General features: G+C 35.9%; 1 protein-coding gene across 1 annotated transcript in view; it reads right to left on the bottom strand.

Annotated features, from left to right (window-relative positions):
* LOC150108025 (protein unc-13 homolog 4B-like) overlaps positions 1 to 26,431 on the bottom strand; it is a 163,966-nt gene that overhangs the window by 93,466 nt on the left and 44,069 nt on the right. The window contains exons 4-6 of the mRNA XM_090415771.1: positions 23,901 to 24,027; positions 14,527 to 14,598; positions 8,382 to 8,444 (exon numbers count right to left, since the gene is read on the bottom strand). Of these exons, the coding sequence (XP_090271897.1) occupies positions 8,382 to 8,444; positions 14,527 to 14,598; positions 23,901 to 24,027 (262 nt within the window). The remainder of the gene's footprint in view (positions 1 to 8,381; positions 8,445 to 14,526; positions 14,599 to 23,900; positions 24,028 to 26,431) is intronic.

Genomic DNA, 26,431 nt, shown 5'->3' with positions numbered 1-26,431 from the left:
GTGCTAACCTAAATAAATCAAATGGTCTATGTTTATCTACTTATTATTATTATTATTATTATTATTATTATTATTATTATTAACATCTGACTAGATGTTAATAATATAGCCTATGCTAACAATTCCTGTTAGTGTAACAAATGCAGAATGTGTCATTGAACAGCAATGACCCAAGAAAGATTGGTTAGAGGCAGACATAGTTTATAATTTAAATTTAGAAGAGCTTACAAACAGATTTATTGTGCAATATCCCCATAGAGTAAACATTTAATTAATATTATTATGTAATAATTGTGCAATAATGTTTATCTTGTAATAAAACAAAACAGTAAATGGAGATTTTCTTATATTTTTGTTTTATAATCATCAGGGGCAATATTTAATTGTTTGCCTCAAGGCTCGATCTAATCTGGTGATGGCCCTGCTCCTACCACTCCCTTGAAATCTGTTCTGTTGCAGGACATTGATTAAACAGGCATGCCAATTCCCTGGAACGTTCTGTTAAGATGCATGGTGATATGTCAACAAATCCTATCACCTTATTGACATCAAGTTATTTATTTTCACAAATACCTCTTGCTCACTTATAATTAAGCCATCCTCTCCTGTGTCCTCTACACTTAAGTTCCTCATTATTCCACCTGATCAAGTTGAAACTCCCTTATAAATTGATCACTGAATACCTCAAGAATGTCTTCTGCAGCAGTTACCATTTTACAATTTTATTCATTAACATCATCTTACCATGGTCATTCTACCTTCTACTTGACTTGCCACATATCTAAAAAACTCTATAGGGTTTTTCTTCATGTGATTTTCCAATTTCTGCTCATACTGTACTTTTGTTTTATTTACTGAGTCACTCTCCTGGCTTGTTTTTTATACACTTCATGTAACTGATTATTACCATTATGCATCTTATACTACCTCTAAAGTAACTTCCATACTTCCAAATTTAATGCTTAAGCTCCTCATTCATCCATTTTACAACTACCTTATTCAGCATTTTGGCCTTTGGAATACATTCGCAGACAACTGATACTGTTGTGTATTTCTTTGTGAATTCCCAAGCAGCATTTATTTCGTTACCACTCAACTCCTCATTCCATGCTATAGCTCCAAGCTGTCTCCTAAACTTGTCATAATCACCAGCCTTATAATAATTCCACATATATCCTTTCTCCACAGAAGTCTGCATATGGCTAGCTGCCACCCTCACGAACTAGAGGAAAGTGTGAAACCCCTCTCACAATTACATCCTCTGATGAAATGATCAGACCTAGAACTCTCGATCCTCACTTACTCTTCTTCAAGTGCTGCCTAAGATAGTTACTTCTAAAGAACTGAAGAAATTCATTTTTCTTATTCACAAATGCTATCTCTTCATTCCAATCTATACCATCATAATTAAAATTACCCATAATAATTACCCTTCCTTTGTTCACTAATCCAAATTGTTTATACATTTTTTCATCACCACTCTCCACATTTCTGGGCCTATAGCAACATCCAACTAAATATGTCTTCCTGTCAACCTCAATGTTATACCACACTGTTTCATAACCATTGCCGCTATTTCTCTCTTTCATGTCTACCTTATGTGGACATAATTTCTCTGTAATCATCAGCAGCACTCCCCCTCCCTTCTTGTCCTTTCTATCCTCATGAAAAATACTGTATCCTTCAATTTCTATTCCTGTTAGAATATCATCTTCATTCAACCATGTCTCACTAATTCCAATGATTTAGTGGTGAATAAACTCAATCAGTGAAACCATTTCATCTCCTTTATTTCTGATACTTCTGGCATTTGGAAACAAACACAGTAATTCATTTTTCAGGTCTATAACTAGTCCTATCCAAGCCAGTTCCAAGGTAGGGAAAATGATTTTCCCCACCACACCTAATGGGAGATATTTTTTAAATTAGCTAATCTCTTCCAACTTTTGTTATATTTAATTACCGTATATTTATTTTTTACTTAGGAAAATATAGACCATTTTTTTTGTTATCTTATGCAAGCTACTAATGTGTTGTTTTTTAGAATTTTTGTTATTGTTTATTTGCTACTGTCTATTTTTGTACTGAATATGTCTGGAAAACTGGCATTTTCAGTATAGTACACAAAACTTTTACTAATAAAAACTTCCAAGATTTACTTTGTAAAATTAACATATATATATATATATATACAGGAGGTGATCAACCTACGGTTGATCACCTCTTGTATAATATCATTATGCATGCATTATGTATGGATATATATATATATATACATATATATATATATCCAGGGCAGCCGACGCGTCTGGGGCTGCAGTCCAGGCTCCTGATGATAAATATGCTACGAGGACTCATATTAACATTTTGCAACTCAATATCAATGGTACTCAGAGAAAAATGGATGAACTTAAATACATGCTTTACAAAAACAATATCCATATAGCTTGTCTACAAGAAACAAAACTGAACAAAAATCTGAACTTCAGCATCAAAGGATACACAGTTCTTAGGAAGGATAGAAAGGAAAGAGCAGGTGGCAGGCTTGCTATCCTTTTGAAGACCCCAGAAATCAAATTCAAAGAAATCACCCTAAATCAATATTTAAATAATAACAGTTCGACGGAAGATCAAGCTGTTGAAATACACCTACCAAACCATTCTATTTCAATCAAAAATGTCTGCCACCCTGATAATACAAATATTGATACAGATATCATTGAAAAGCTAAGCGAATCTCCAACCGACACAACCATTATACTTAGTGACCTAAATGCAAAAAGCCCAACATGGGGCTCCCCCAATTTAGACCATAAAGGTCAACAATTGGAAGACCTCTTTACAGATTTGGAACTCACAACAATTAACAATGAACAGAGCACCTATCTCTCTAAAACTACAGGAACTAAATCTGCTATTGACATCACAGCTATTAATTATAGCATTGCATCATGTGCACAATGGAAAATTTCGGGAAATGCCATCAGTGACCACACACCCATAATAACAACACTAAACTTCAAGACTGATCAAGAACAGCAAATCAAAAGGACATGGAACTTCAGAAAAGCCGACTGGCTTTTCTGAAGTTCCATGTTTACTCAAACCTTGGAGCCTCTGTCAAGATGAACCTTTCTCTGGAAACCTCAACAGATAATTACAAATCCTTACTTCACACATCAGTAAAGCTGCCAAAGCAACAATACCAAGAGGCAAGCGGAAAAATACCTGGATACCATACTGGAAAGATCACAATATTGATTCAATGATTACAGAAAGAGACAATATCAATGACCAATTCAGAATTAATAAAATTGATGAATACAGAAAGAAATTAATGGACATAACACACAAAATAGAGCAGGAAATTTGGAAGTGCAAACAAGAGAAATGGGCAGAGCTTTGCAGTAACCTGGATCCAAGAAAAGACAGCCAACACTGGAACATTATTAGAATCCTAGACAACAATATCAAAAAGAGAACCAACAGAAAACAAACTTCATCATAAATGCTGGGAAACAAGCTATTACTGATCAAGAAATTGCAAACACTGGCAAAAACCTATTCAAACAACTCCAAACTTCAGTATAACAGAGAGAACAAGACCCTCAATAAACTCACAAGTAAAATACTAAAACAAGCAAGAACATACCAAACTAATGATATCTTCTCCAAAGAATTTACAGTAAGTGAACTAAATTCATCAATCAAGAAAACTGCACCTAATAAATCTCCTGGTAATGATCTTATCTTTGGTCATATGGTCAAACACCTCGGCAAAAATGCCAAAGAACACCTTCTGGACATTCTCAATACCTCTCGGCAAACAGGCAAACTTCCAAAAGAATTGAAAAAATCAATTATTGTACCCATCCTGAAACCTGACAAAAATGCTGCAGAATGTCAAAGCTATCGCATCAACTAGTACTTTGTAAAATTACTGAAAGAATCATACACTCCAGGCTTATGCACTGGCTGACAAAAAATAAGAAAAACAACTACTACCAAACTGCCTATAGAACCCATCATTCAACAACAGATCAATTATTCCACTTCTGCTAAACAATAATAGACTCATTTCAGGAAAAACCAACAAAAAAGACAACTGCCATATTCCTTGATATGACTGCTGCTTTTGATCGTGTTTGGATCAAAAAATTAATACAAACAGTACATGATATTGGAATTAGAGGAAATGCTTTAATCTGGATTGCTGAATTCATTAGAGGAAGAAAGATCAAAGTCAGAATCAATGCAGCAATATCAAGAGAGCAGAGAACCTGGGCTGGTGTTCCCCAGGGCTCAGTACTCAGTCCCTTACTATTCCTTCTATATGTCAATAACATTAATCTGTACCTTACAGAAGACACAAAAGTAACTTGCTATGCAGATGATATAGCCATCTGGCACACTATTACTAAAATCAAAGAATCAGAGGAGATTCTAAACAAATCTATGAGAGGATTAGAAAAATGGTCAGATGAACTTAAAATTAACCTAGACAAAATCAACCTAGACAAAACAAAACTAAGTGCCTTTAGTGCAGACAGGAAAAATAGACATTCCTACAATCCCAATGTCATGATCAACAACAAGCTAATTGAAAAAGTCACAAATCCAAAATAGCTTGGTATTACGGTTGATCAGAAATTACGTTTTGCACAACACATCTCTAACACTTCCAACAGAGCTATAAAAAAATTAAATATACTGAAAAGGCTTTGTGGAACAAATTGGGGTGCAAGCCAAAAATCCTCAAAACTACTTACACTACACTAATAAGGCCAATAATGGAATATGCAGCACTTATCCAGTCACCTTTGGCCTCATCAGTAAAGAAAAAATTAGACAAAATACAAGCAAAAGCATCCAAGATTATCATTGGTGCAGTCTCATCCACTAACAACATCAGAGCCCAACAGGAATGTGGGCTTGACCTGCTGGAGGACAGATGAAAATTTGCCGCCATAAAATTCATAAATAATATCAGAAGCTACCAAAGCGATCATATCTCCCTAACAACTTATGAACATTGGAATCAAAAATGCAGACTTCACAGATCATCAACTTTACAATATGATGACATTATCAGGAAGGAAATAGGTCTTGATCAGCTAAATGCCCACATAAACAAAGAACCTCTATTTTCCAGTCCTTCACCTTCAAATACCTTCATAAATCTAAAACCTTACCAAACTCTCTACAAAAAAAGAACCAAAAGAAATGCTCAAAGAAAAAGACTCTTTAAAGGACAAGACAACAACAAAAAAACTAGTTGAACTACAATAGCTGAACACACTGGTATTGTTTTTTGTTCCACTAAATTAGATAATTATTATATACTGTATTTTTCCATTTATAAGACAATACTTTTTTTCTAAAATTTTTCGACCAAAAATTGGGGGTTGTCTTATACACGGGGGGGGGGTTAACCAGTTGAGAGACCCGAAGTTGCTGTGGTGAAACTGCCGGTACCTTGTGTCTGCGAACAGGCTTCCGCCAATCACTAGCCTTTGTTAACTCTGTCAATTGATGATCATTAATGGCTGATTCTGAATAAACCAATCAGAACTCTGAAAGTATTCATACCTCTGCAACTCGTTGGCAGGTTAAGTTAATGCATTAACAATATTTTGAGCACCAGCCCATAAAAAATGTCCGAAAATAAAAAACAATGAAGAAAATGATATGCCTGGAACTGAGAGTGATGCATAATTTCTTAGTATGTATCTTAAAAATATTACCTAATTACTAAATATACTTTGAATATTTAAAAAAATATCAAATGCATTCTGTTTTATGCTTAAAATATTGATTTCTTAATTTTGGGTTCGTAAAAGTAAAGTTCGTCTTATACATGGAGGCATCTTATATGGAAAAATACAGTATATAAACTTTTAAAGGAGGAGAAGCCTCCTGCAATTTCTGCAGGAGAGGAGCCTCCTGCTGCGAATTCCTTTCATAAGTGGTACAACAAATGTCAAGAGACCAGCTGCATCTAAAGCGAAGATGCAGCTAAGAGTCCTGAGTAAAGCGAAGAGTCCTGGCCAACTGCAAAGTTTGTGGACATTTCATGTTTGTTGAAAAAACTGTAACTGGAATCGTGTACTGTGACACAATGGTGATATGGCTATTGTAACAACTTTTGAATGACAGATCCAATACTGTCTTCCAGCAAGATGGAGCACCACTGCACATCCATTATGAAGTCATGTCCCTTTTGAATATTCAACTTCCTGGGAGATGGATAGGCTGAATGAGTCCTACAGTCTGGATTGCATGGTTACTGGACCTTACCCCTACATATACACAGAGCATTAAAAATGACTGATTGTCAGATGTTGGTTTCTGTGTGGTAAAAAGTCATGTATTGTTTTGATATGTCCTGCGCTGTGCCACACATGGCACATACATACACTGAACTTTTATAGATCAGGTACAAAAACTGTTTCAATTACTATTTCAACTAATGCAAGTTTTGTATTGTTGTGTTCAATAGTTTTTGTTAAATAAATGTTTCTAATCATTCATGTCATTTTGATCCACCCTGTATGTATGTATGTATGAGTAGGATAGGATATATATATATATATATCCTATCCTACTCATCCTATCCTAGGATGGGTTGATTCCTCCCCAGTGATAGGGACTTATGACTAATTAATGCAGCTGGGTCATCACTCCTTCCTACATCTCCTAAGGGCAGTATTCCTGACTGTAGTCCATGTGTATTCACGGGACCGATTTGCCTGTTTTGGGGGATGAAAAACCCTGAGTTTCCAGGTGAAAAACCCACCTACCTCCATGAGACCAGCTAACTCGCCTTTCATCGAAAGAGACCAGATAAAGGTTCCTCACGTCACTGATGGGAATCAAACCCAGATCTTTCCAACCAAATAGCTTCATCTATACTGGCTGAGCTATGGAGGCTCTCTCTCTCTCTATATATATATATATATATTCTCTGCCACATATATGCCCTGAAATAATTTATATACTTCAATTAAATATCCTTTCCATCTCCTATTAGATAAAGTTCACAAATTATACTTAACTAACTGATTCTCATGACCATCATGACACAATTCCATCATGTGCCTGAATCTACTGTGAATTTCTTTGTTTCTCTTGTTATCCATTAAAATTGGATAACAAAAGTTGGTACAAACTTGTTATCCAGTTTTAATTGATAACTAAATGGCAAAGTTATGGTGGACAAAGTTATGTACCCATCTCCTAAAGGAAAAGAGTAACAAGTAATATGATCTAGAGGCATCTGTTGTTTAATTGAAAATCTTCCCTTAACAATATTCTAGATATGATTATTATTATTATTATTATACAGATATCTCCATGGAGTCAGAAGACTCTTCATGGGAGATCCACAACACTAGCCAACATTCACATAATACCTATCGTACTCTCCTTAAACTCATTCACTGACAAAGCATCCACAACCACCTTAAGAAACCCATTCCATCCATTCGACACCCTTCAAGCAAAGAGGATGATGAATACCTTTTTTTTTATCTTTAACCCAAGGTAACAAAACTGTAGAAAGTATTTTGCCTTTGAAAGGTAAAACACTTTCTACATCTTTCTCTCATCCAGAGATTTTTATCGATAAGGTCAAGCACATTTTGTCTATTTGTATATGAGATATATATGACTTCTGCATTATTTCAACCTTGAAATCTCTCCCAGGTCTGGCTTCCACTGATGAGACCTCAATAAAGGTCGAAACCGGTCTGGGTAGTGATCCTACCCATTATACATATCCGAAAGGGGGGGGGGTTGCTTTGCATTATGGGACATACAAGTAGCTCATACGTGAATATATTTCATGTGCAAAACATCGTTTTGCTTCTTTGGGAAAAGGATTAAAACAATGTATAAAATGTATATTTTATACATTGTTTTAATACATTGTATACATTGTATATACATTTATACAATTTATACAAGTATACAATTTTATACATTGTATACTTGACAGTTCGATGTTTGGGTTGCAAAAGATTTGCTTTTGAAGAGAAGATGGGATAAATCTGTAGTTTATTGGTGGAGTCTAGGGTCAGCTAGGTGATTAAGAAAGGTGTGAATTTGAGTCACTGGAATATTAGATGCAAAGAAAGAAACTGACAGAGTGCAATTTTCAGAGTCTCATAGAGAGGAGAAGGAGCAAGTTTTTTGTGTGAAGAGTGTATGGATAGTGAAATGCATTGCCTAAGAATGCAGTTAGGCAGTGAGTACATAAATAATAAACAAGAAGTCTTTTGACTCGAGACAGGTCTGCTGATGATGACAATAATAATAATGTTCAGTTATTTAAAAAAATAAAATAAAAATAAAACAGTCATAAGTATGACAAAAATACTTACATTAATCATGGCTGTGGTACACATAGAATCAGGCCAGTCCAATGACTTCCAAAGTGAGACAATCTGTGATAATTATAATTAATGATAGTGAAATTCCTTAAATGTTCAAACATTAAATTATTATTATTATTATTATTATTATTATATGATAGAGGGGATATGATAGAAACATTTAAGTTACTAAAAGGTTTTTATAAGATTGATGCAGTGGAAATGTTTCAGCTGTGTGACAGTGATGGAAGAACAAGAGGTCATCCCTGGAAATTAAGGAAAAGTGTGATTAACAAGGGTGTGAGAACAAGGTTTTTTTGCCTGGAGGGTGGCGAATGAGTGGAATGCATTGCCTGACTCAGTTGTGAGTTCTTCGTCTGTAAATGAATTCAAGAAGAGATATGATAGATATTGTATTAATACTTTGGGTCTCCCATGATGAGTCTATTGACTCCATGGAGATACCTGTAATAATAATGATAATAATAACAAGTTGGAACATCTGTCATAAGCATCCATGTGAAAAAATTACAAGTCATTCTATCAAGTGGTTTTTTTTATACAGCTGTCTGAAGCAAAAGTGTTGTCTGTATCCCTTGAAATTGATTAAATTGAGTATTGTGTGGTTATAAAATTCTTTGTAAAAGAAGGATTAATGGCAAAAGGAATTCATTCGAAATTCATAAAAGTTTATGGGCACTCTTCTCCTTCATTTACGACAAATGAGAAATGGGGTGGTAAGTTTAAGTGACTGTACCAGCCTTGAAGATGATCCACATGAAGGATGTCCAAAAAGTGTAATGACACCAGAAATCATTGATCAAGTGCATGATATGGAATTGGATGACCGGCAAGTCAAAGTGCATGAAATTGCTGAGACTATAGTCATTTCAAAAGAATGTGTAGGATATATTTTACATGAAGAATTACAAATGAAAAAGTTTTGCTCAAGATGGGTGCCACACTTGCTCACAGCACATCAAAAACACACTTAAATGAAAATCCCCGAACAGTGCTTGGAGCATTTTAACAAGAATAAAACTGATTTTGTGCATCGATTTATTACTATGGATGAAACTTGGATTCACCATTACACACCAGAATCCAAACAGCAGTCAAAACAGTGGACAGAAGCCGATTGTTCAGCACCAAAGCCAAAGAAGACAAAGTTGGTTCCATCAGCAGGAAAGGTCATGGTGTCGGTGTTTTGGGATTCTAAAGGCATTTTTTATTAATTATCTTGAAAAGGGTAAAATAATAATGGGGGAATATTATTCAATCTTTTAACCAGACTAGATAAAAAAATTTGTGAGGAAAGACCCGGTTTTCAGAAGAAAAAAATCATCTTTCATTAGGACAATGCACCTACCCACAAAGGTGTTTTGGCAATGGAAAATTAAGAGATCTGCACTATGAATTGTTGGAACATCCACCTTATTCCCCAGATTTGGCTCCTCTGCCTTCTATCTCTTCCCATAACCAAAACTCATCCTCGCTGGTCAGCATTTTTCTTCAAATCAAGAGGTATGATTGCAGCTCTAGAGGGGTATTTTGCAGATCTTACTGAGAACCACTACAAGGATGGGATAATGGTGCTGGAGCATTGCTGGAATAAATGTATTAGTCTTAAGGGAGATTATGTTGAAAAATAAAAATAATTTTGAAATTATAAATTCGTTTTTTTCATTGTTAGGCGGAGAACTTTTCAGACCACCCTCGTATATTTTCAGCTTGTTCATATCTTCCTGAAGAACTACTTCATCAGTATAATTTCTAATAACACTTTTCAACTTTGTGTTTGCAAGCACAAAGGTCATCCCTGGAAATTAAGGAAAAGTGTGGTTAACAAGGATGTGAGAACAAGGTTTTTGCCTGGAGGGTGGTGAATGAGTGGAATGCATATTTCACTGCATATCATTTCTTGTATTCATCTATTCATAATATCTTCATCTATTCAAAATATCAAAATATTTAAAATAAAGATTGAAAATTAATTCCGTATTTTAGAGCTCTGTGAAAGTGCATTACCTTCTTCATCCTTTAAACTACTCTCCAATGTATAACTCTGTGATATCTGTTGGATAGTCCAATATTAAGTTAATCCACTAGCCTGTTATCTAATCCCATTTACAAATTTAATGCAACCTTGTCATGCAGTAACCTGTCAAATGCTTTTGCAAAAATAAATATCATAATATATACAATTTGCCCATTAACATTTCTTGCAATCTTATTGCAAATTGTAACCAGATTAGCAAAACAAGATAACCTTTTAACAAATCCATGCTGGCCTCTCAACTTCTTCAGGTATGAGTCCTCACCAATTATACCAAAATCTTAACTAACTACCACTGAAAACACATGATCCATTTATGCAATATGATTCTCTTTCTATGCACTAGGAACCTGACTTGTTTCAAGTCTTAATAATTAATTATAGCAATGGGTCTATAATAAGAATTTTTCTGTCAGCTCCTTAGCAATTCCTTTAAAATATATGGTGAAATCTTATCCAGTCCTACTGCCTTACTGATAACATACTTCATATTCTAAATACAGTCAGTTCTTGTCTAATCACAGGATACCATTTCACTGATTCCATTGTAAGTCAAAAAGGTTGCAAGTTGGAAATCACTCCATGAACCATAAGGATATGCTAGTAGTTTTATTTATTTTGTATGATGATACAATGGCTATGAGCCCCTTTTACTGTCACCATCTCAATTCTTCACCTAATTTTATCCAGGTTCAGGACCGGCAGAGCAGATGAATCAAGCCTATGGCTGGTTCTTAATTATTCCAGACTGTAATCTGTGTGTGTTCAGGGCTGGTTTGCCTGTTCTGGGGGATGAAAAATCTGAGTTTCCAGGTGAAAAAAAAACCCTTATCTCCATATGAGACCAGCTAACTCACCTTCTGTCGAAAGAGACCAGATAAAGGTTTCTCACTTCACGGACAGGAATCAAACTCAGGTCTTTCTGACCATAGGGCTTTGAATATATAGACTGAGCTACAGAGGCTCTCATGTTAGTAGTTAACATGACAGAATGCTAAAACATTAGTTGTTTTTTTTAAATATTTTTAATAAATTTTATGCTTTGTTTCTAGTGAAATAATACAATGTGAAAATTATAACAAAAAAATTACCATATACAGGACTGTACTGTACTGTAACAAATAATGAAACATCAGTGTAAACATGAATGTATGCTCTGTGCATGCATTTAAAGAGTAAAATAGTTAGATGGAAACATGTGAAACTGAGTAATTCTTTAAAAATTCTTTTAAATCTGCTGCTTTAAACCTTTATGAATAGGATATTTCATCAGATGAAGCAGTTGAGGTTACTTCATCAATAGCAAATTCTTTAAATTCAGGAATGGCAACAAAGTTTTCAAGATGTTCACCAAATGTATAACTTATGGAAGGCACTGATTCTTAGGGAAGAAGTGACAAAATTTTTACATTACAACCAACTTAGACTGCATAATATGCCTTTCCTTTTCTTCATAAATTTCTCTCTATCAAGCAATTGTAGCCTGTGTCATTCTGCCTACTTTTCTAAATGTCTTCATTTGGAGTCCATTTAAATAAATAACTGAATTGTCTTATTAATGAAGGTAAATGCCACTGCCAATGTTTTCACTGTAATTTTTTTTGGTGATCATCTTCTTCATATTCTGCTTTTCTCTTCTTCTTCTTCTTTGCAACTTTTTGTGCTTCTAGTTGTATAAGGTCTTCATTTATGTGCCATCCTTCCAAAATTTCAACCACTGCTCTACATATTCATTGTCAATGTCCCACTCTAATAATATCTCACTCTTTAATTAACAGCACTGTCCTGTTACTTTTTGTTTTTATTTTGTTTTATTTTGTTTTTTTGAAACCTGTATATTCTCAAATTACTGGAAATGCTTTATGATGGAGATATTTGGTTGTTTCCCGACAATGCAAAAAGCATGAAAAGTTATTGTGGCAGTTATATATGCATTATCTATTCTAATGCAGAGATCCTTCAAGAAGATTTGAAGGTTGGAAGAGTGAGTAGAGCTGTGTTAAGCGTAGGTAAGTACCAAGGAAGACAAAACCTATTTTTTTCTTGAAGACTGTAATTGTTGGAGAATGCTTCATGAGGAAGGCTGTTCCAGAGAACAGAGATAATTGGAACAAGAAAGAAAGAGGAGAAACAGATTTGTTACATCTGCAAATGTATCAAAAGGACTGAAAAGAATGCTAGGTGGCTGCTGCTCATGTTTTAACAGGCCTAACAGAGAGTGGAGGAATGATGGAAGTCAGTTCAATGGAGCAGTGTCCATGGAATTACCTGTAGAAAAGGCAAACAGCAGAAACAGATGAAGAGCTTCAGTTTAATAGTTGATGTGAGTCAGTAATGGGGAGAAAGATAATCTATCATCAATATTTTGACCATCTATTTTGGACAACAGCAAAAATTTGGAGATAGGTTTTAGGTGCACCATCCAAAACATGTAAACAGTATAATAACAATTGGAAAATTTCAAATTTGTACTGAGTTAAGAGCTGGATGGGTGAAAAATAGCATCTTGAGCAGAAAAGAATACTTAGGTTTTTTGTAGCAGAATGAGGAAACTATTGATGTGTTTATGCCAGGAGAATTTGTACACTGCAGACACTAGCAAACAGGAGAAAAAGGGGTGATATGATTGAAACTTACAAACTTCTGAAGGGGTTGTACAGGATTTCAGTTGATGGAATTTTTCATTTTATTGGTGGGGGAAAAGGATGAGAGTGCATCCTTGAAAGCTGAGAATGAATGCTGTCAAGAAAGGGATGAGATTTAGATTTTTTTTCTTCTCATAGAGTGGTGAGTGATTGGAATGGATTGTCATTGGATACTGTGTGTACAAGTAGTGTGAATGAATTCAAGAACAAGTATGACAGCTGGTGTGTGTGTGTGTGTGTGTGTGTGTGTGTGTAGCATATGGCCTCCCTCAATGAGTCTCTGACTCCCTGGAGGTCCCTCTTAATAATGATAATAATAATAATAATGAGTGAAACAGAATTAGAGGCAAGTAATAACCATGACTTTCCATGACAGAGTGAGGGAATGTGTATTACAAAGTCTGATAATTAGATTAGGAGAGAAGATTGATGAAATGAATTCATATGCCTTTTTCTTAATCTCAGAAATGAGGTATTCATTGACTAGAAGGCAAATGGTGAATGAAAAGAATCTGTTGCCAGTTGAAGTAATGAATGCACCATCAGGAAACGAGTTTAAGGAATGATATTTTATTATTATTATTTCGTAACACCTACAAGAAGTTCAAAGACTCATCGAGGGAGGGCACCTACTCTACAACTCTGTGTCTCCATCATCTATACCAGTGCCATCTGTGGTTCACCACCACTAGTATTTTTATTTATTTATTTTTTTGTCTGTAAACTGCATGTGTCCTAAAGGCTGATTTGTCTGTAAGTGGGATGAAAAACCTGAGTTTCTAGGAATAAAAACCCTGCTACCTCCATATGAGATCAGCTAACTCACCTTCAATTGAAAAAATTGATATAAAGATTCCTCTCGTCATGATAAGAATCGAACTTAAGCCTCTTCCAGTTGAAGGACGCAACATACCGTCACTCTTCCAATTGCACTATAGAGGCACTTCAAGAGATTATTATTATTAATATTATTATTATTATTCATGACACCTCCAAGGAGTCCAAAAACTCATCGCAGGAGGACACCAACTGTACAATTCTCCATCTCCACTTACTACACAGAGCCTCTATTACCAATCACCTACATCAACACCATCTACCACCCACAACCACCATCGTTAGTATTTCTTGTCTGTAAATTGCGTGTGTTCTGAAGGGCCGATTTGTCTGTATGCAGGATGAAAAACCCCAGTTTACAGGAGAAAAAGCCCTGCTACCTCCGTATAAGCTTGCAAACTCATATAGGTGTTAATTGGAGTCTCAATTTTAAGATCTTCCTACAATAAGTCATTCAACTTCATGGAGGTGCTTGGACAATTATTATTGTTCAACCTGAAAAAAAATTTTCAGGTTGAAGTAGGATTACATTAAATTTTTGTGAAAAGAAAGTAATTATTTTAGTTGCCTTTAAAATTTTCTAAATTAATTTTAGCAAAAAATCATTTTGGCTTACTCTGATTTGTAGAATTTCCACAGTATCTCTAGCTGATTTCCCAAACTTCGTGTTTTCATCTATTGAATGCATCTGAAAATGTAAGTAATGCTTATTACCATATAAGTTGTGGATATATACATACATTATGTGTAAAATATCTCAATTAAGTTGCAAGGAGTCCAATTCGAATGCAGTAATCAACATTTATTTTATGGGTGATTTTAATTATGGCGGTATAGATTGGAATGAAGAGATAGCATTCGGGAATAAGGAAAATGAATTTCTCGAGTTCTTGAGAGATAACTATCTCAGGAAGCACGTAAATAAAGGATCGTGAGGATAAAGAGTTCTAGATCTCATCATTTCATCAGAGGATGTAATTGTTAGAGGGGGGGTTCACATTTTCCTTCAGTTGGTGAAAGTGATCATGAAGTAATCACCTGTGTTGTGCTAGTCATATGCAGACTTTTGCGAGGAAAGGATATATGTAGAATTATATGTGGAAGATAACTTCGAGCTATAACATGGAGCAAGGAGTTGAGCGGTAAGGAAATAAATGCTGCACGGGAACTTACAAAGAAATACATAATAGCATCAATGTACAAATGTATCCCAAAAGCCAAAAGGCTGAATAAGGTAGGAGTAAAATGGATGAATGCAGAGCTTAAGCATGAAATCTGGAAAAAGAAAGTACTTTGGAGGAAGTACAAGATGAATAATGGTAATCAGTCACATAAAGAATATAAAGAACAAGCCAGGAGAGTGACTCAGTTAGTAAGGAAACAAAAGTAGAGTATGAGCAGAAATTGGCAAATCAGGCCAAGAAAAACCTTAGAGAGTTTTTTAGATATGTGGCAAGTAGAAGGAAGAACGATCCTGGAAAGATGAAGTTAAGGGGTGAAAGTGATAGAATGGTAACTGCTGCAGAAGACATTGTTGAGGTATTCAGTGATCAATTTATAAGGGTGTTTCATCCTGATTAGGGTGGAATCATGAGGAACTTAGGAGAGGATAGCTTAATTGTGAGTAAGCAGGAGGTATTAAAAAAAAAAATCAGCTAACGCCTTTTTATTCCTGCATATAGGGAGTAGGCGAGGCCATTTTTAGCCCTATCTAACTTTTGGAGACTGAGTGGGCAGTTCAATCTCTACTGGTATCCTATCAGAGATAGCTGGCCAAAGGCTATCACTAATTAAGCGGCACACAGTGAAGAGAGACAGCTTAACAAGTGCCGCCATCTCGTGGTCCCTAACCCTAACACTCATATTTAATGTCTGAAATAATGTGGGTTCTATGGTCGATTTTCTTGAATTTACGGGACGAAAAAACCGAGTTTCCAGGAGGAAAAACCCGCTTGCCCGTGCCAGAGATTGGCTAACTCAGGAACTGGTCAAAAAAAAGCTTAGAAAAATTTCCTCTAGTCGCCAACTAGACTCGAAATCAAGTCTTCCTTCATGCGGCCAAGTGCCGTGGTGTGCAAATACCTTGGACAAGCCACATCCGTTGAGCTACACAGGCTCTCAGGAGGTATTTGAGGAAAATAAATAACTCTATTTTAATAAGGCAATAGGATTTGAGGACATATCACCATGCATCTTAAGGGAATGTTCCAGGGAATTGGCAGTAGCATTGGCATGCCTGTTTAATAAGAGTTTTACAACAGCACAGGTTACAAGGGAGTGAAAGGAGGGTAAAATTGTTCGACTGCATAAAAGTGGTGATAAGGTTGTAGCTTCAAATTATAGGCCAGTCTGTATATCTGGAGTTGTGGTGAAGGTCCTAGAGAGATTGGTGAGAAGTATGATACAGAAATGGGTTGATAACAGTATTCTCTGTGGTTATCAGCATGGGTTTTTTGAAGAGGAGATCATGTTTCACTTACTTATTTACTATAACAAGGTCACAAATACCTTGGACAAGGGAGATGCATATACAGTGGTGTACTTGGATTTTAGGCTTTTGATAGACTGCCACATGACAAGCTCTTAAATAAACTGAAACAGATGGGATTGGATAAGGGACTTCTGTGTTGGATCAGTGACTGGCTGTCGTAAAGTTATATATGATGGTGCAGTATCTCGAAAGAGAAAGGTCACCATGGTGTGCCACAGTTTTGGGGCCATTGTTGTTCAATTTTCATGTTAATGATATTGGGTTGGTTTAACTAGTGATATCCAGCTGTCTGCAGATGATGCAAAACTGGGGATAGCAATGCACAGTCAGGCTGATGTTAATGCCTTACAAGAGGACTTGAATAAATTGCATGAATGGGTAGGTAAGTGGAACTATCAGTTTGATGTTGCCAAGTGTAAGGTTTTGAGATTTGGTAAGTAACAATGAGATGCAAAGCATACACTTCATGGGAAAACTTTAACAGAAGTAGAGGAGATGAGAGATCTGGGAGTGATGTGGACAAGGATCTGAAATTCAGGTGCCACATTGCACAAGTTGTGAAGACATCACATGAATAATGGCAATGATGTGGAGAACCTTGACATGCAGAAATAGAGAGGTTATGATTCCATTGTATAAGGCCTTGATCAGGCCGCATATGGATTATTGTGCACAGATTTGGTCATCGAGTTTTCATGGTGATGAGGATATGTTGGAAAGGGTACAGAGAAGATTCACAAAGGTAGTCAGTGGTCTTTGGAATGTGTAGTATGAGGATATTGAGAGAATGTAAGTTGCAGAGCCTCATGAATAGGAGGAGTGGGGGGAATATGATTGAGACATATAAGCTGGTCAGGGGTTGTTATCAGGTAGACATGGAAGAGATTTTTCATAGAATGGGAGAGGGCAGTAGAAAAAGAGGCCATTGTTGGAAACTGTATAAAAAGGGTGTGAGCAAAGGAGTGAGAAGCAGATTCTTTGCATGGAGAGTGGTTGGTGAGTGGAATGCATTGCCTGAGTGTGTTGTGGACACACTGAATCAGTTTAAGACATGGTTAGATGAGCATTGTATGCAACAGTAAGTAAGTACCCCCGACAATGAGTCTCTGACTCCATGGAGGTCAAATGTTAATAATAATATTTTCCGAGTTAGGTGAGATCTGTGGTAAATTGAATAGTCAAAAAATTGTTAAGATACAATAACCTATGTTTTTATGCACACACCCAAACACGCATAGTTTTGTTCCATTTCTAGGACATTTTGGCCTTACATTCAATTATAGTAATCTGATGTTTGATTGGAATGATTTAATATGTCAGTTGAAGAAAATGATAACATGGTATGAACCATTGAAAGATTCTTCATTACTCATTTTGTTTATATCTAACAGAAGCTAAGCACAATTTTCATCTTCTTTAGTCAGAGATGATGGTGGTAACATAATTTCTGGAACAAATCATTTTATCTGAAGTTAATTTTTTGAGTTTTAGGAATGTTACTATGTACTCCTACATATTATACTAGTCAACACAGTGAGGATTCAGGATTAGAGCAAACAGACCTCATTTGCAATATCATGTCTGACATATTCTACATTGAACACTGTGCTGTTCATTACTGATCATAACACACACTTAATAATAGTTGCTTTTGAAAAACAATAATCACTTCATTTTTTGAGGGAATCCAGAACCTTTTACTATTTCTATAACATTTCAGTAATACTGTATTATAGGTTTACTAAGTGTGAGTGTAAGTGACTGAGAAATATCAACTGCAGCATTTTTGTCAAAATTAAAGTCAAACTCATCAACCACACTGGCAGAAATTTGGATCCAGGCATAGCAAGGTGACAGGAAAATGGCAGAAACAGTCCACAAGCATCTAAGATTGAGATTATAAAATGTATAAGTACATGTATATGAAATGTATAAGAGTATAAGTACACCAAAAGAGTGTTGTTTTTAGACCTTGGCAGACAGGAAAATGACTTGATAAGATTATCTCATCAGCTTATAAATCTTAAACATGTGGATGCAATTTATAAGCTGGTAAAACAGTCTTATCAGGGTGAGGAGAAATATTGCACAGAATAGTAAGTGATGGGAAAACATAAATTAACATATCATAAGATATGTTAGGAGCGAGTGCTGTATAGGGATTCGCTATTAAGAGGCGTAATAATTGAGAGTTTAACGAAGTCGTACCAGCCGGGTGCGATCATAAAGGACGTCAGCGAATCTATTTGACTGCAAAAACAGAGGGTGAAAGAGATGATAATCGTGGCAGGAACGAATGATTTGAAACAGGACAAAATGGAAATGATAGAGGATGTGAGGGAGTAGTTAGAATTTGTAGGTAGAATTTGTTTTGCCACACGAAGTAACTGGACTTTAGTACGTGGGCAAAGAGGGCCGTAATGTCGGGCGGAAATTTGTTCTGTAGTAGGAGAATTGTGTCATTGATGGGGACATTAGTGAAAAGGGCAGAAACGTCAAAACTGACTAATAAGTCGTCTTTGTCGAGTGTTATGTTTTTGATTATGTTTATAAAGTGTTGTGTGTTTTTTACGTAGGAGGGGGAATGACCTACCAACTCCTTGAGTGTTGCCGCTAATTTCTTGGCTAGGTGGTAATTGGGACTGTCTATTCCTTCCACTATTGGTCGAAGGGGCACATTTTGTTTGTGTATTTTCGGAACCCCATATATTCTGGGGGGGCGGGCGTAGTGGGGTTTGAGTTTTTTAACTGTGTCTGGTGGCTACAAAAGGAAGGTACGGCCATGGGCTCACCATTATCCCCCCCAATCGCGAACTTCTACATGGAAACCTTTGAGCAAAGGGCTCTTGATTCCGCCACGCTTCGACCGACAATCTGGCTCAGATACGTTGACGACGTGTTCGCGATCTGGCCGCACGGTCGACAAACGCTAAACACATTCCTCAGCCACCTAAACAAACAACACGAATGCATACAATTTACCATCGAAATCGAAAACCAAAATTCGCTCCCGTTCCTAGACACACTAGTTACATGTCTTCCTTCAGGCAATCTATCCTTCACGGTCTACCGAAAACCGACACACACGGGCCAATACATACATGCGAATTCATATCACCACCCAGCACAAAAATATGGAGTCATAAACACCCTTAAAAACAGAGCCAAACAACTATTTGCTCTAACCAGCAGGCCCTGAAACAAGAACTAAAAATCATTAGTGACACATTCATAAACAATGGCTATAACAAAAATACTGTCAATAAAATATTGACTCTATAAAACCACAACAAAAACGAATCTAGACTACAGTAAAACCATAGCCATCCCATACATTAAAGGGTTATCAGAAAAAATCAACAGAATCCTACAACATTATAACCTTAATGCCACCTTTAAACCACCCACTAAACTTAAAACCATATTCAGCTCCTCTAAGGACCCTCTCCTCCCATTAGCACATCCTGGAGTCTATTGCATCCGCTGCACCTGTAACTTACCGTACATTGGTGAAACAGGACGGACAATCCCTATACGCAAAAAGGAACACATTAGACACATTAAATATAACCATTATGGTGAAGCAGGCCTCTCAGACCACGCACTCAACACCTTACACCAAATCAACTGGAAAAGCACCTGCTCCTTACACCGCACAAAAACATGGTACGAAAGAAAATTTAAAGAATCCTGCGAAATCCTGATAAACCACCCAAATATCAACAATAAAGATGGTATGAAAATTCCAAGGATCTGGATGGCACACATTCAGCCAACCTAATTTGAAAGATTCAACACAAGTCAGGACTCTAGCCAATCTGCTATTATTAGAAACCATTCCACTCCAACTGGCTGGAATGATGTTAATATATGTATAAAGTAGACAACACAAATAATAGGACTTTAGCGTTGATGTTTTTTTTTTTTTTTTTTTTTTTTTTCCACCAGAGGTCAGGCCAACAATTGTGGTAGCGGTTAGTCAGTGTCTTTAACGAACCAGTATGATTGTAGTATAGCTTGTTTCCTGTGTATAATTGTACGCTCCAGAAGATGACCTTGACATAAAGGTCGAAACGTCTAATTGTAAAATTTTAGTAATAGTAAACTAAAGTTTTTATTCAAACACGGTAGTTGTCTCCATAATTTCCAAAAATGCATTCGGATCACCGTGCAAGCCTAAAAGAAAGGTTTCAAGGTGACTCATTATCACCTCTATTGTTTGTCCTAGCACTGATTCCTCTAATATTAACCCTAAAGAAAACTAGCTTTGGATATCAAACATCAAAGCAAGCAGGAAAAATATCTTATTCATTATACATGGATGACCTCAAGATATGTGGAAAATCATCCAGAAAAATTGAGTCACTGATCAATACAGTCTGAATCTTCAGTGAAGACATTTGTATGGAATTTGGACTTGAAAACTGTGCAACACTCATATAGTTCAAGGGAAACTTACAGGAAACAAAGGAATCACATTTGCAGATGGAAGGAATATTAAAAACTTGCCACAGCACAAATACTATAAATACCTAGGAATTCTTGAGGCAGACGATATTTTAAGTTCAGGAGTCAAAAAGAAAACAGAGTTAAAAAGAAAAAAAGAGTTACAAAAGTTCTAAATTCCAAATTGAATTGAGGCAACACTGTAACAGCAATCAATACATAGGCCATCCCTATAATCAGATGCACAACAGGGATAATTGACAGCACCGAAGCTGATTTGGATGCACTTGATTGTAAAACATGAAAATTAATAATAGTGAATAATTCCTTGCACCCACGTAGTAATGTGGATCAGTTATACATAGCCAGGAAAAGTGGAAGATGTTGTAAGTGAAGCAAACGGTGAAAGAATAAAAGCAAGTGTTGAATGAGTGTACATCAAGGAAATCACAGAAAAGATGTTAATTGAAGCTTACAAAAAAAAAAAAAGCAGTGAATGTTAGACTAAAAAAGCAGTACAAGGAGAAAGAAATGGCAAAATAATCAGAAGGTTGGAAAAAGAAAGCATTATGGTCAATATTTGAAAGATATTGAAGGGAAAGTTGACAGTCGCTTAACTTGGCAGTGGCCAAGTTAACAAAGAAACAGAAGTTCTGATACTTACTGCTAAAGAACAAACACCACAAATGAATGCAATAAAGGTGAAGACTGAAAAAATCTGTAACAATAGCAAATGCCAACTGTGCAGAGATAAAGAAGAGACAGTGTACCTTTAATTAGTTCTTACAGCAAGACTGCCCTTGCAGGCTATAAACAAAGGCATGATTGGGTAGCAAAAGCTGTACATTTGAACTTGTGTAGAAAATCCTTCCATGGACATAGATGTTTGTGACTGTCTGCCAGCCTGGTTGGCTGAGTTTTTAGCATATCTGCTCTCCAGCCAAAAGGTTGCGGGTTTGAATCCTGCCATGGGCATGGATGTTTGTGATTGTCTGTGAAAATACTAGTGGTGGTGGGCAGTAGATGACGTTGGTGTAGATGATGGCAGTTGCACTTCATTGTAGTCGGTGGATTGAGTGGTGGAGACAGAGAGTTGTAGAGTAGGTGCCCTCCCTCGAAGAGTTTTTGGGCTCCCTGGAGGTGTCAAGTAATAATAATAATATAATAATAAATATGGTTTCCCAACCTGCAAAATTCTTTGGGAAAACACAGTTGAAAAAGTTATTGAAAATGAAAATGCCAGGATATTATAGGACTTTAAAATTCAGACAGATAGACATCTTGAACATAATATGCCAGACATCACTGTAGTCGAGCAACGACATATGTGGTTTATTGATGTAGTAATACCACATGATAGCAAAGAAGAAGAAAGAGTGCACGAAAAACTGACAGTTAAAGATGTATAGAGATCTGGTGATTGAAATTCAATGACTTTGGAGCAAGAAAGTAGTTACAGTTCTAATTATCATAGGAGCACTAGGAGTAATACCAAGAACATTTATGAAACATCTGGAAAAGTTGAGACTCCTAAATATAACACCATTTCCACTACAGAAAATGGTACTTTTAGGAAAATCTGACATTTTATGATGATACCTAGTCAATTCCTAAGACTTTGGATAAGGCATGAATTGGACTCATTTGCCTGTAAAAGATTTCATTATTCTATTTCACGTTTCTTGTTACTCTTTAACTATGAACTCTGTTAATTGAATAATAGTAGTAATAACAATAAATATAATATTAATTTTTTTTTTTTTTAAATCTTCAATGAGATGTAATTTCTCAGCATTCATCCTCGAAGATTATTTGTAAGCTTATCTGAGGATGACACCAGTTAGTTATTATTTATTGGTTTGTTTGTTGTGTTGGGAAGTTACGAAATCAAACCTATGTTTAATAGATTTGATTTTCACTGCAGCTGTTGATGAAATTCACACACACACACACACACACACACACACACACACACACACACACACACACACACACACACACACACACACACACACACACACACACACACACACACACAATAACTTGGAATATCTTGATGCATCACTGAACTGGAATCTTGAACGAATATATTGTGTTTCATTAAGTTTGTATGGTATTTTGAGGTGCATGTCTCTTGTTCATAGTATGTTCTTAGAGCTCTTTTCAGGCTATTGTAGTTGGTAAGGTTTCTGTATTCAAAAGGTAATTTGTTTATCATGTCTGGGATATAGAAGTTTCATGTGGCCTTTCCGAAGTGATTATTGTATTTTTATATAATATATAATTAGTTGTATGAGGTCTTGTTATATGGTATGTATTTCTGACTGTCCTGTAGTTGGCATTGAAATAATGTTTTAACTAAGCTGCATAGTGACATAAGTGTTTTGCTGTCAGTATTTTGTGTTCTGAACATTGCAGTGTGTATAAAGTCGCTATCGTCTCTTTGTTCCTAAAAGATCAGTTTTATCATTTTGTATTGTAACAACATTAATCTATTTAGTTTGTAGGGTACACAGAAAGCATATGTTGTTATAGCGTATCTTAGTATATTTTGGCATAGTGCTTTGTATATTAGTGTTTTTAGGCATGCGGGAACTATGTCTTTTAACCTATAGAGTTTGCCAGTTATTGTTTGGAGTTTGTTGTGTAGATGGTTTATGTGGCTATTCCAGTTCATATCTACATCAAAGTAAATTCCATGGTATGGTATTGTTTCAACCTGAGTGATTGTAGTGGTTTTACTTTTCTGTGTGTTTTTTATGTTGGAGAGTGGATGTTGGATGGTTACATATTTGTTATCAACTAGTCGAGTCAGTGGATTTCTGAATATCATTAATTTTGTCTTATCTGAGTTTAGGTGTATGGAGTTTTTGGTGAGCCAGTCTATGAGCAGATTTATGTCATTGCATATTTGTATGGGCTATGCTTGCGTTATTATGGATGGATATTATAGCTGTATCATCTACATATTGGAAGATCTTACGATAATAATAATAATAATAATATTGCTATTATTGGTAGTAGCAGTAATAATAGTCATTACATTAACTTACCTCATCTAATTCCACCGCTTTCTCAATCCATGGTAAAGAAGAATCAGTTGCCCACTTAAACCACTTCACCATGCTGTCTACTCCAAACCATTCATAAAATTGCTCTAAACCCAAAGATTCTCTTTCACTATTCAGAGAAAGAGAGAGAAAAACATATGCACACATATATATATATATATATTTTTTTTTTTAAAGAATAAATTTTAAATCACTTTAAATTGAGATAAAATATTAAATTTAATGATAATGATACAACTAGTTTCAGCCTTTTACAGCCTTCTTCAGGTATCCACTAAAGGTAGAACACAGTAATAAAAACTGAAGATACAAAAAACTGAGAATTACAGGCAAAAAATGCAATACATAATTGACACAAAAATGTTGTACTTTTCAAGTCGTTCTAGCTAACGCGCTATTGTTTGTAGCATGCGTGCTTGCAGGTTCACGTGAACGCCAGTATTGAACAACCGCAGTATGACTATCAGGGATGTTATAACTCAAATTGCTGTTTAAATGTTCAGGATTAAGGAGGATTTCCCTGGACTCCACGATTTTCCTTACAAACTCATCACTACAGCAAAAAATGTTTTCGGATTTATCCCAGCACACTGAGTGACTCTGTAGATTATCATGAGTATTGTTAGAGAAAAGAACATGACTGGATAGCGCAGATGCATGTGACCTTTTATAGGAGATGTCTCTCTTATGCTCCACAATACGTAGTTCAACAGATTTGTTAGTCTGTCCAAAATAAGGAATATTACAATTGCACCATAACTTGTAAACACCTGGATATTTCAGGTTATGATGAATAGATTTCGAATGGCTTATAAGAGAACGGACTTTAGGGAGTGTAGTGAAAAAACATCCTGATGTTGTATTTTTTAAGGACTTTAGCCAATTTATTGGAGACTGAACTAATGTAAGGTATTGAGATGCTACCTTTAAAATCAGTAGTTTTCGTAGTACGCTGCCTAGGAGGATCCAGAAGAAATTTCTTAATTGTTTTTTTAGAATATCCATTTTGTTTAAAGATAAGAGAAATTTGTTCAATTTCTTTTTGGAGTTCATCTGGTTCATTTAAAAGAGATCGTGCTCTGTGTCCTAAGGTAGAAATAGTTCCGAGCTTTTATGGTGTAAAGTGATGAGATTGACAGTGCAGATATCCGTTAGTAAGAGTTGGTTTTCGATATATGGAGATTTTAAATCTATCAGAGCATCGAGTAATAATTACATCCAGGAAAGGAAGGCAGTTATTTCGTTCTAGTTCAGCAGTGGATTTTATATTAGAATGCTGGTTGTTAAGATGTTGAAGAAAATCCATGAGAGATGTGTATCCATGACTCCATATAATGAAAATATCATCAACATAACTTCTCCAAAGGTTTTGCTTAAGTGAGAAGCATGATATGGCCTTTGTTTCAAAATCTTCCAGGAAAATGTTTGCTAGAACCAGGGATAAAGGGTTGCCCATTGCCAGGCCTTGGTTTTGTTTCTAATGGAGTCCCTATATCTGAAGTAGCCAGATTGAATACAATGCTTTAATAAAGCAAATATCTTTTTAGACAATTTGTTCTTAAGTAATGTTAATACCTCCTCAGTAGGGACATTAGTAAATAATGAGATAATGTTAAAACTTGCTATGATATCATTCTCACTGATTGAAATATTTTTGATATGAAAAACGAAGTCTGTGGTGTTTTTGATGAACAATGAAGATTAATTGGAGAAACACTTGAGGTATTCTGCAAGATGTTTGGAAAGCTTATAAGTAGGACCATCAATTTCTTCACAATTGGGCAAAGAGGGGTGTTTACTTTGTGGATCTTCAGAACTCCATAAATGTGAGGTATAAGAGGGTGAAGAGAATGTAAAGAAAGGAGAATATTGTGAGGAAGTATAAATGTAGTATTTAACAGATTGTTTGTAAAGTTTTGTAGTTCTCTTGTTGGATCATCCTGAAGAACGGAATATGTAGTGTTGTCTTATTATTATTATTATTATTATTTCCCAAGACCTCATGGAGTCAAAGACTCATCTGGGAGGTCCTTTTATCACACACACACACATCTCATCATACTGTGTCTTAAACACACTCAAACTCCTTGCAGACACCACACTTTCAGGCAAGGCATTCCAATCATTCACAACTCTGCACGAAAAAACCTGCCTCTCCCTCCCCTACTCACACCTTCTTTATACAGTTTCCAGGGATGATCTCTGGTTCTCCCCTCATCTCCCACTATTCTCTGTAGAACTTCTCCACCATTGATCTTATAACAACCCCTTACCAACTTGTAGGTCTCTATCATATCTCCCCTCTTCCTTCTCTCCACCAGACTCTGCAAATTACATCTTCTCAATCTTTCCTCATACTCAACATTCCAGAGGTCAGAAACTACCTTGGTCAGTCGCCTTTGGACCCTTTCCAACATCTCTTCATTCCTTCTGAAAACCAGGTAATAAAATCTGGGCACAATAGTCCATGTGTGGCCTAATCAAAGCTTTATACAATGGAACAAGAATCTCCC

Source organism: Typopeltis vanoorti, chromosome 3 (genome assembly GCF_054136105.1).
Source record: "Typopeltis vanoorti isolate ZY-2024b chromosome 3, IOZ_Tvanoo_1.0, whole genome shotgun sequence".
In the NCBI taxonomy this organism is placed as follows: Eukaryota; Metazoa; Arthropoda; class Arachnida; order Uropygi; family Thelyphonidae; genus Typopeltis; species Typopeltis vanoorti.
Note: the sequence above shows the minus strand (reverse complement) of the source record. Positions and strands in the feature narration are given on the sequence as shown.